The sequence below is a fragment of the Engystomops pustulosus genome, chromosome 4, assembly GCF_040894005.1.
Source record: "Engystomops pustulosus chromosome 4, aEngPut4.maternal, whole genome shotgun sequence".
NCBI lineage: Eukaryota > Metazoa > Chordata > Amphibia > Anura > Leptodactylidae > Engystomops > Engystomops pustulosus.
In genome coordinates, this window is record NC_092414.1 from 8,408,239 (window position 1) to 8,419,938 (window position 11,700).

The window sequence follows — 11,700 nt, forward strand, 5'->3', positions numbered from 1 at the left end:
TCCGTTCTCTTCCTCTTTCCCCCTTCTCGTCCGTTCTCTTCCTCTTTCCCCCTTCTCGTCCGTTCTCTTCCTCTTTCCCCCTTCTCCGCCGTTCTCTTCCTCTTTCCCCCTTCTCGGCCGTTCTCTTCCTCTTTCCCCCTTCTCGGCCGTTCTCTTCCTCTTTCCCCCTTCTCTTCCGTTCTCATCCTCTTTCCCCCTTCTCGTCCGTTCTCTTCTTCTTTCCCCCTTCTCGTCCGTTCTCTTCCTCTTTCCCCCTTCTCCGCCGTTCTCTTCCTCTTTCCCCCTTCTCCTCCGTTATCTTCCTCTTTCCCCCTTCTCCTCCGTTATCTTCCTCTTTCCCCCTTCTCCTCCGTTATCTTCCTCTTTCCCCCTTCTCCTCCGTTATCTTCCTCTTTCCCCCTTCTCGTCCGTTCTCTTCCTCTTTCCCCCTTCTCCTCCGTTCTCTTCCTCTTTCCCCCTTCTCGTCCGTTCTCTTCCTCTTTCCCCCTTCTCGTCCGTTCTCTTCCTCTTTCCCCCTTCTCGTCCGTTCTCTTCCTCTTTCCCCCTTCTCGTCCGTTCTCTTCCTCTTTCCCCCTTCTCTGCCGTTCTCTTCCTCTTTCCCCCTTCTCCTCCGTTCTCTTCCTCTTTCCCCCTTCTCCTCCGTTCTCTTCCTCTTTCCCCCTTCTCCTCCGTTCTCTTCCTCTTTCCCCCTTCTCCGCCGTTCTCCTTAACATTTCCCCCCCTCTATCTGCTTTTTGAAATCTCACACAGTGGGAGGTTGAAGCGTTCCTGCACAGTGTAACAACCTGTGAAGATCTATGAGTCATGTCCCTGGTTTATCAGGATGGATTTTGATTTCCCTTATTTAGAAGGCTATGAGGTGCAGTACCACACAGAGCCACTATACAGTTTTAAGGTGCTGTGCCTACAAACAACCGATCTTGGGGGTTTGGCCTCGACATGTTTTGCTGAGGTATCGGCATCTTCAGGGTATATGATGACATCACAGGTACAGAAGGCCAATTAGAATTGTGCTTGTTGAGTAGCCATCCAATCAAATAGTTGCAACTTCGACCAATCAGATGGCTAACGAGCGAGCTTGCCCTTCTCCGCCGTTCTCTTCCTCTTTCCCCCTTCTCGGCCGTTCTCTTCCTCTTTCCCCCTTCTCGGCCGTTCTCTTCCTCTTTCCCCCTTCTCTTCCGTTCTCATCCTCTTTCCCCCTTCTCGTCCGTTCTCTTCTTCTTTCCCCCTTCTCGTCCGTTCTCTTCCTCTTTCCCCCTTCTCCGCCGTTCTCTTCCTCTTTCCCCCTTCTCGTCCGTTCTCTTCCTCTTTCCCCCTTCTCCTCCGTTCTCTTCCTCTTTCCCCCTTCTCGTCCGTTCTCTTCCTCTTTCCCCCTTCTTGTCCGTTCTCTTCCTCTTTCCCCCTTCTCCTCCGTTCTCTTCCTCTTTCCCCCTTCTCGTCCGTTCTCTTCCTCTTTCCCCCTTCTCGTCCGTTCTCTTCCTCTTTCCCCCTTCTCCTCCGTTCTCTTCCTCTTTCCCCCTTCTCGTCCGTTCTCTTCCTCTTTCCCCCTTCTCGTCCGTTCTCTTCCTCTTTCCCCCTTCTCGTCCGTTCTCTTCCTCTTTCCCCCTTCTCGTCCGTTCTCTTCCTCTTTCCCCCTTCTCGTCCGTTCTCTTCCTCTTTCCCCCTTCTCGTCCGTTCTCTTCCTCTTTCCCCCTTCTCGTCCGTTCTCTTCCTCTTTCCCCCTTCTCGTCCGTTCTCTTCCTCTTTCCCCCTTCTCGTCCGTTCTCTTCCTCTTTCCCCCTTCTCCGCCGTTCTCCTTAACATTTCCCCCCCTCTATCTGCTTTTTGAAATCTCACACAGTGGGAGGTTGAAGCGTTCCTGCACAGTGTAACAACCTGTGAAGATCTATGAGTCATGTCCCTGGTTTATCAGGATGGATTTTGATTTCCCTTATTTAGAAGGCTATGAGGTGCAGTACCACACAGAGCCACTATACAGTTTTAAGGTGCTGTGCCTACAAACAACCGATCTTGGGGGTTTGGCCTCGACATGTTTTGCTGAGGTATCGGCATCTTCAGGGTATATGATGACATCACAGGTACAGAAGGCCAATTAGAATTGTGCTTGTTGAGTAGCCATCCAATCAAATAGTTGCAACTTCGACCAATCAGATGGCTAACGAGCGAGCTTGCCCTTCTCCTCCATTCTCTTCTTCTTTCCCTCTTCTCGGCCCGTCTCCTCTTCCTCTTCTCGGCCCGTCTCCTCTTCCTCTTCTCGGCCCGTCTCCTCTTCCTCTTCTCGGCCCGTCTCCTCTTCCTCTTCTCGGCCCGTCTCCTCTTCCTCTTCTCGGCCCGTCTCCTCTTCCTCTCCTCGGCCCGTCTCCTCTTCCTCTCCTCGGCCCGTCTCCTCTTCCTCTCCTCGGCCCGTCTCCTCTTCCTCTCCTCGGCCCGTCTCCTCTTCCTCTCCTCGGCCCGTCTCCTCTTCCTCTCCTCGGCCCGTCTCCTCTTCCTCTCCTCGGCCCGTCTCCTTTTCCTCTCCTCGGCCCGTCTCCTCTTCCTCTCCTCGGCCCGTCTCCTCTTCCTCTCCTCGGCCCGTCTCCTTTTCCTCTCCTCGGCCCGTCTCTTCGAGTAGTTGCTGGGGGTACAAGACGTCTGACTGATCTGATGTTGTGACCTGCCCTCAGTTTTGCAGCAGGACTCTTGGGGGGAGTCACTTTATGGCGTGTTGGAGAGTTGGCAGGAAACAACGTTGGTGTTTCCAGGGGGCAGAAGTCGTGTGATGTCACAGTACAGGGATAATACACACAGTGGTGTCACAGTACAGGGATGATACACACAGTGATGTCACAGTACAGGGATAATACACACAGTGATGTCACAGTACAGGGATAATACACACAGTGATGTCACAGTACAGAGATAATACACACAGTGATGTCACAGTACAGGGACAATACACACAGTGATGTCACAGTACAGGGATAATACACACAGTGGTGTCACAGTACAGGGATAATACACACAGCGATGTCACAGTACAGGGATAATACACACAGTGATGTCACAGTACAGGGATAATACACACAGTGATGTCACAGTACAGGGATAATACACACAGTGATGTCACAGTACAGGGACAATACACACAGTGATGTCACAGTACAGGGATAATACACACAGTGATGTCACAGTACAGGGATAATACACACAGTGATGTCACAGTACAGGGATAATACACACAGTGATGTCACAGTACAGGGATAATACACACAGTGGTGTCACAGTACAGGGATAATACACACAGCGATGTCACAGTACAGGGATAATACACACAGTGGTGTCACAGTACAGGGATGATACACACAGTGATGTCACAGTACAGGGATAATACACACAGTGATGTCACAGTACAGGGATAATACACACAGTGATGTCACAGTACAGAGATAATACACACAGTGATGTCACAGTACAGGGACAATACACACAGTGATGTCACAGTACAGGGATAATACACACAGTGATGTCACAGTACAGGGATAATACACACAGTGATGTCACAGTACAGGGATAATACACACAGTGATGTCACAGTACAGGGATAATACACACAGTGATGTCACAATACAGAGATAATACACACAGTGATGTCACAGTACAGGGATAATACACACAGTGATGTCACAGTACAGGGATAATACACACAGTGATGTCACAGTACAGAGATAATACACACAGTGATGTCACAGTACAGGGATAATACACACAGTGATGTCACAGTACAGGGATAATACACACAGTGATGTCACAGTACAGGGATAATACACACAGTGATGTCAGGTCTATGGAGATGTGTATTACTTGTGTATTACTACTACAGACGATCTTTCCCTCCTGATATAACCGGTTATTGTTCTCTCTCTAGATCCTTATGTGAAGGTGTCGTTGATGTGTGAAGGCCGCAGATTGAAAAAGCGCAAAACCACAACAAAAAAGAACACGTTAAACCCGGTGTACAACGAGGCCATCATATTCGACATCCCTCCGGAGAACATGGACCAAGTCAGCCTCTCCATCGCCGTCATGGACTATGACCGGTAATGGATTCCTCTCTTCTGTTATTGGTGGTGTCGCTCTCGGTCCGAGGAGGATAAATCTTTATTGTGGGTTTTCATGATTTCTTTACCTCCTCAGGGTGGGACACAATGAGGTCATCGGAGTGTGCAGGACCGGAGTGGATGCCGAGGGGCTTGGCAGAGACCACTGGAATGAGATGTTGGCATATCCGAGGAAACCCATTACCCACTGGCACGCATTAGTGGAGGTAACGAGGCGTCGCCTTTATACACCTGCTCCATGTTGATGAGGCACATGGTGTAGACCACGCCGGTCGTGGCACCGGCAACATGGCGCACCCTTAAGTCACCGCCATAGAAGCCAATGCCACCATGAGTGTTACCATCTCCCTAGGCATCTAGTATGTAGCTTATAGAAGGGGATCACCTTCCGGTAGCCGGAAATTTACTCCATTATAAAAGTTTCCACAATCCAAACACATCGTAAAAATCAAGATTGTATTTCTTCCTATAAAATAAGGTACAAAACGTTCAACATTCCCCCCCCGTAACAAGCAACGCGTTTCGAGTCTTGTCTCTCTTCATCGTTACTACGTCCCTTGTGAGCCATAAAGTCGTCTCTCGTTGCTTCGCTCCAATAATTTTTGTGTTCTTTTTGGGATGCTCATGTCATAGCTTAAAGGGAACACTTAGACAACTCATTGTAACTCCAGGTCAATGACACTTCTGTGACCTCCACCCGTCCAGTTATGATTGGGGGAGACCTTTCTTTGGAGGACCTCATAGACCTTGCCATTAGGCCCTTGGATGAGATCCTCAGACCCGTTGTGAGACCATATCCCTGCACTCCTTAGAGGACAGCGGTGTATTTACGTAGTGGTGAATTGACTATTTTTCCATGTGGCTGGACTGTGTCAGCAGTTCCTGCGTGGTGTAGGCTTATGATGCTGTGGAGTGGCCTGCCCGTTTCCCAGACCTGAATTCAATTGAGCACATCTGGGACGTGTAGTCTCATTCCATCCACCAACGCCATAGCACACTATAGACTAGTTGACTGATGCTCTAATCCAGGTTTGGGATGAGATGCGTTAGAAGAACGTCTGCCACTTCATCAGGAGCATGCCGAGGCATTGAAGGGAGGTCATACAAGCACTTGAAGGCCATAAACACCACTGTGGCATGTGAAGGTGATTCACACTACTGAGCCTCATGCCCAGGCATTGTTGGGAGGTCATACAGGCACATGGAGGCCACACGCACTCCTGATCCTCACCAGGAGCATGCCCAGGCATTGTTGGGAGGTCATACAAGCACGTGGAGGGTACACACACTGCATAGCCGCATTAGAAGCACACACTACCTATCGTCATCAGGTGCATGCCTAAAAGGAACCAGTGGTGATCTGAAATCTGATAAGTTTCCATGAAAGCAAGTGTTGTAGCGAGGTCATACAGGCACATGGAGGCCAAACACTACTGAGCCTCATTAGGAGCATGCCCAGGTGTTGTAGCGAGGTCATACAGGCACGTGGTGGCCACACACAATACTGAGCCTCATCAGGAGCATGCCGAGGTGTTGTAGCGAGGTCATACAGGCACGGGTAGGCCACACACTACTGAGCCTCATCAGGAGCATGCCGAGGCATTGTAGTAAGGTCATACATGCACAAGGAGGCCACACACACTACCGATCATCATCAGGTGCTTGCCTAAAAGGAACCAGTAGTGATCTGAAATCTGATAAGTTTTGTAGGGAGTGTTGTAGGGAGGTCATACAGGCATGTAGAGGTCACACACACTACTAAGCCTCATCAGGAGCATGCCGAGGTGTTGTAGGGAGGTCATACAGGCATGTAGAGGTCACACACAATACTGAGCCTCATCAGGGGCATGCCCAGGCATTGTAGGGAGGTCATACAGGCACGTGTAGGCCATACACAATACTGAGCCTCATCAGGAGCATGCCCAGGCATTGTAGGGAGGTCATACAGGCACGTGTAGGCCATACACAATACTGAGCCTCATCAGGGGCATGCTGAGGTGTTGTAGGGAGGTCATACAGGCACGTGGAGGCCACACACAATACTGAGCCTTATCAGGAGCATGCCGAGGTGTTGTAGGGAGGTCATACAGGCACGTGGAGGCCACACACAATACTGAGCCTCATCAGGAGCATGCCGAGGTGTTGTAGGGAGGTCATACAGGCACGTGGAGGCCACACACAATACTGAGCCTCATCAGGAGCATGCCGAGGTGTTGTAGGGAGGTCATACAGGCACGTGTAGGCCATACACAATACTGAGCCTCATCAGGGGCATGCCCAGGCATTGTAGGGAGGTCATACAGGCATGTGGAGGCCATACACAATACTGAGCCTCATCAGGAGCATGCCGAGGTGTTGTAGGGAGGTCATACAGGCACGTGTAGGCCATACACAATACTGAGCCTCATCAGGGGCATGCCCAGGCATTGTAGGGAGGTCATACAGGCACGTGTAGGCCATACACAATACTGAGCCTCATCAGGGGCATGCCGAGGTGTTGTAGGGAGGTCATACAGGCACATGGAGGCCACACACACTACTGAGACTCACCAGGAGCATGCCCAAGCATTGTATGGAGGTCAAACAGGCACCTGGAGGCCATACATTAGTGACCTCATCAGGAGCATTCCTAGGCATTGTAGGGAGGTCATACAGGCACATGGATGCCACACACACACTAGCTATCATCATCAGGAGAATTCCTTAAAAGGAACCAGTCGTGATCTGAAATCTGATGAGTTGCCATGGGAGCAGGTGTTGTAGGGAGGTCATAAAGGCACGTGGAGGCCACACACACTACTGAGCCTCATAAGGAATGTTTCCAGGTGTTTTACGGAGGTCATACAGGCACATGGAGGCCACACTTGAGGCATTTCCACTGAAGTTCTATTGAACAAGTGATGAAATTTGATTTTCCTGATTTTGAGAATCATTCCAAATCCCATGGGATATTCATTTTGATTGATCATTTTCATGTTTTATTGTTCCTATCGCCTCCCACTATGTAATGAATTAAGAATTGCAACTGGAAGATTTCATTCATTGAGATCTTGGATGAAGTTTTATAGTTTTATGTATATTCCCTACATTTTCTTTAGCAGTGTTTTTGAGCAATAATGCCCAAAGCTACCAATCCGAGGTGGAATTTGATTGGTTACCATGGGAACTAGGAGGAACATCTGCCGGTTCTTGAAAGGAACCAGTCGTGATCTGAAATCTGATTAGTTGCCATGGAAGCTAGGAGGAACTTATGCCAATCCTTTAGTGTATGGAGATCCATAAAGTTTACATTTCATCAGATTTTTTTTCCAAAGTGTTTTTAGGAATTTTCTTCCCTGTAGAATGATGGAGGAGGGGCCACAAAGATGGGAGTGGACAACAGAGGTGGTGCTTTCTAAGTAGAGGGGTTGATTTTTATTGGATGGGGGAGAAGAGTCTAATGGATGGTGGTCCAACTGCTGTGGTCTCCTTCCTACTGATCTCGAGAGTGGGGGTGTCCTTCTCACTAAAAGATCTTGACACTCCATTCACTACTATGGAAGCCCCGGAAATTTCCGAGCACGGTCTACGTTAGTGGCTGAGGTAGCGAAATTCTGGGCTCGGCAATTGCCACCACTCCCGTAGTAGTCAATGGAGCTCAAAGACGCCTCCTCGACCTGCCACTCCATTTATTAGTGAGAAGGGGACCCAAAGTCTCGTAATCGTTGGGGGTCCAATCTGGTAATCGGTAGTGGTCCTTTCTGGTGATACGTGGGGATCCAGGTTGTCAGACCCCCACTGATTATCCATAGATTAGTTGATGTCGGTCAAACTTGGGACAACCCTTGTGTGACTCTATGACCAAATCTTGACTCGGTAGACATTACGCAATGGCTACCCCAATGATTCCGTTACCAAAATTTTTATTTTTAAGTTAAAAAACAAATTAATAAAAAAATTCTGAATGTTCTATTTCCAGATGCCAGGTAGAGCCACCAGTTTTGACAGTCAAGGATCCTGTTCTTCTCCGAAGCCTCCTCTGACACCTTAGATGGAGCCGGTAACGAGGTCTTACACGTCAACCACTTGCCTAACACATCAGTGATCGTGCCAAGGGACTTGGTGTACAGCAGCCAATCAAAAACAAGTATATCGCGCAACGTGACAACGCTTACCGTCTCCAGCAGGAGGCACTCACCGTCCCAGTAGCGACACGGAGCAGTGAACCAGATCGGATGCCGAGGCGAGAATTGTGAGAGCACTTTTGTCATTCCTTTCTGGTGGGTCCTCCCTGAAATGTGTTGTACTTGACGCTAACGCACTCAGGAGTAATATTTCTATGTCCTTTTCTATATTCTCTATCTATACGTCTGACTAAAACGACGCCTGCAGAGGTAGCAGTGCATTGTGGGTGTAAAGCCACGCCCACTTTTTATACAGCTCCTCCCAGATCCAGTGGGGGGGGCGGGCTTAACATCAAACCAGCAGTAGAACTTTGACCACATTGAATGAGCGTTGGGCCTTTAAGTAAAGTCGCTACAAATATTATGCAGAGCTTAAAAAATGCCTAAAACTTAAAAAAAACAAAAACAGCCTACAAAGCGCTAAATTATTTATAATGTCATTTACATGTTTTTGTAAATTTCCATCCATCACTGTAAGGGCTCGGGGGGAGTCTTTAGTGAGAGCTCGTAGCTGATATGTCCCTGTAGACTGACTTTGTAGAGGGGGATAAAACTTTAGGTTTGTTTCCTTAGAATTATAATTTGGGGAAAAAAAAGAGAGAAAACAAAAAATATCTTGAAATATTTTGGAGTCGTATTAGAGGTTAAGATGATATAATTTGAGGTGGATTTAAAAAAAAAAATGTGGCCGCATATAGATGATCTATTGTGTCACAAGGAGGGTCCTAAGTGCAAGCGCGCCTCGTCTCGCTAACCCTGCCTAACAGGGGCAGGCTGGGTAGTCTTGCCATCACCTTACTTTTTGACAGTTCTGTAGGTGATGCAACCTAACAAATTCGGGTCTGCAGTGCTTGCGCAATGAGGCCATTACATGAGAGAGAGAGTGCATGCGCAGTGAATCATGTAGCAATTGCATGTGAGAGTGAGAGAGTACAGCGCATGCGCAGGGAGTCATGTGGCTATTGCAAGTGAGAGAGAGAGTGCTGTGCATGAGCAGTGAGTCATGTGGCTTTTGCATGTGAGAGGGAGAGTGCGGTGCATGTGCAGTGTGTCATGTGGGTATTGCATGTGAGAGTGAGAGTGCTGCGCATGCGCAGTGTGTCATGTGGCTATTGCATGTGAGAGGGAGAGTGCTGCGCATTAGCAGTGAGTCATGTGCCTATTGCATGTGAGAGGGAGAGTGCAGCGCATGCGCAGTGTGTCATGTGGCTATTGCATGTGAGAGGGAGAGTGCAGCGCATGCACAGTGTGTCATGTGGCTATTGCATGTGAGAGGGAGAGTGCAGCGCATGCACAGTGTGTCATGTGGCTATTGCATGTGAGAGGGAGAGTGCTGCGCATGCGCAGTGTGTCATGTGGCTATTGCATGTGAGAGGGAGAGTGCTGCGCATTAGCAGTGAGTCATGTGCCTATTGCATGTGAGAGGGAGAGTGCTGCGCATGTGCAGTGTGTCATGTGGCTATTGCATGTGAGAGGGAGAGTGCTGCGCATTAGCAGTGAGTCATGTGCCTATTGCATGTGAGAGGGAGAGTGCAGCGCATGCGCAGTGTGTCATGTGGCTATTGCATGTGAGAGGGAGAGTGTAGCGCATGCACAGTGTGTCATGTGGCTATTGCATGTGAGAGGGAGAGTGCTGTGCATGCGCAGTGAGTCATGTGGCTATTGCATGTGAGAGGGAGAGTGCAGCGCATGCACAGTGTGTCATGTGGCTATTGCATGTGAGAGGGAGAGTGCTGTGCATGCGCAGTGAGTCATGTGGCTATTGCATGTGAGAGGGAGAGTGCAGCGCATGCGCAGTGTGTCATGTGGCTATTGCATGTGAGAGGGAGAGTGCTGCGCATGCGCAGTGTGTCATGTGGCTATTGCATGTGAGAGGGAGAGTGCTATGCATGCGCAGTGTGTCATGTGGCTATTGCATGTGAGAGGGAGAGTGCTGCGCATGCGCAGTGTGTCATGTGGCTATTGCATGTGAGAGGGAGAGTGCAGCGCTTGCGCAGTGAGTTATGTGGTCAATGCCTTCTAGAGGGAGAGTGCAGCACATATGAATTTTTAATGTCAAGGACATTGACTTAGCATTGATGTTAGTCACAACCATGGGACGTTGTTGAACCGTGTTTTTTGTTATTCACAGACTTGGGACCTCCCTTAGGGCACTCGTGTATAAAAGTTTTTATTGTTTCCACAATACTCCTCCTATCCTCTATCTGTGGCCATGAAGATATGTTAAAAGATGTTATAGGGTCTGTATTTAAAGAGGTATATATTATCAATACCGTCAACTTAAAGGGGATGTCCACTACTAACCCCCTTATTTCTGTTAATGTTGTAATATATGTGATCGGGGCCCAATTCTTATAATACCAGGCTCCCAGTGATGGGACACCTGGTGACCCTCTAAGACCCTTTCTATGTCTGTCTAAAGGTCATGGAGTTGGTATCAGAATATTGAGCTGTGCCCTGTACACAGTTGAGATTTGTGCAAATTTAAGGAAAAATATGGGGTACGTGACACCAACCCTTAAGCCCCTCCCACCAGTCGGAGAAACTGATATTTAAGGTGCTATAAAGCAGAATAAAATTGGCACAAGTTTATGGAATATCACAAGGTCCGGATCTGGGGGTCCATTTGGAGGGATATTTCTGGTGCTATATTGACTCACTAGTTCCCGATAAGCGTTTATCATTATTCTGATCCCCTCCTTTTAAAGGGTCGTTACTCTTTAATTCCCCAACCTAAAGTCTTTCTCCAGTCCATAGCGGCCAATCAGAATGCTGCGTCATCATTAGCCCTCGTGTGCCAATTGGCCGCTATGTTTCTGGCAGAAAGACCATGAACAGTGGATGTTTCCGAGTTGTCATTGACCGAACAGTCAAAGTATTTTTCAAAAATATTCAAAAATCTTTTCTTTTTGGTATTTTACCTTTTATGCTGCCATGTTGGTGCGGTTCTGGGCAGGACATCTCCTGTGTATTCATTAAATGCTTCTCCAATTATTGGATCTTATTGGAGGGGCTCCATTTAGGGCCTCTTGACACTAATTGGGAATGATGTAGGGCCCCCAGATATGTACATTGCCCCCGAGATATCAACATGGCCCCGAGATATCAACATGGCCCCGAGATATCAACATGGCCCCGAGATATCAACATGGTCCCGAGATATCAACATGGTCCCAAGATATCAACATGGCCCCTGAGATATCGACATGGCCCCGAGATATCGACATGGCCCCGAGATATCAACATGGCCCAGAGATATCAACATGGCCCCGAGATATCAACATTGCCCCCGAGATATCAACATGGCCCCGAGATATCAACATGGCCCCGAGATATCAACATTGCCCCCGAGATATCAACATGGCCCCCAGATATCAACATGGCCCCCGAGATATCAACATGGCCCCGAGATATCAACATGGTCCCGAGATATCAACATG

At 48.6% G+C, this 11,700-nt stretch overlaps 1 protein-coding gene across 1 annotated transcript in view; it reads left to right on the forward strand.

Annotated features, from left to right (window-relative positions):
• Nucleotides 1–11,388, forward strand: part of SYT10 (synaptotagmin 10) — a 46,312-nt gene extending 34,924 nt beyond the window's left edge. The window contains exons 5-7 of the mRNA XM_072145035.1: nucleotides 3,905–4,076; nucleotides 4,174–4,303; nucleotides 8,056–11,388. Of these exons, the coding sequence (XP_072001136.1) occupies nucleotides 3,905–4,076; nucleotides 4,174–4,303; nucleotides 8,056–8,127 (374 nt within the window). The 3' untranslated portion in view covers nucleotides 8,128–11,388. The remainder of the gene's footprint in view (nucleotides 1–3,904; nucleotides 4,077–4,173; nucleotides 4,304–8,055) is intronic.
• Nucleotides 11,389–11,700: the final 312 nt, after the last annotated feature.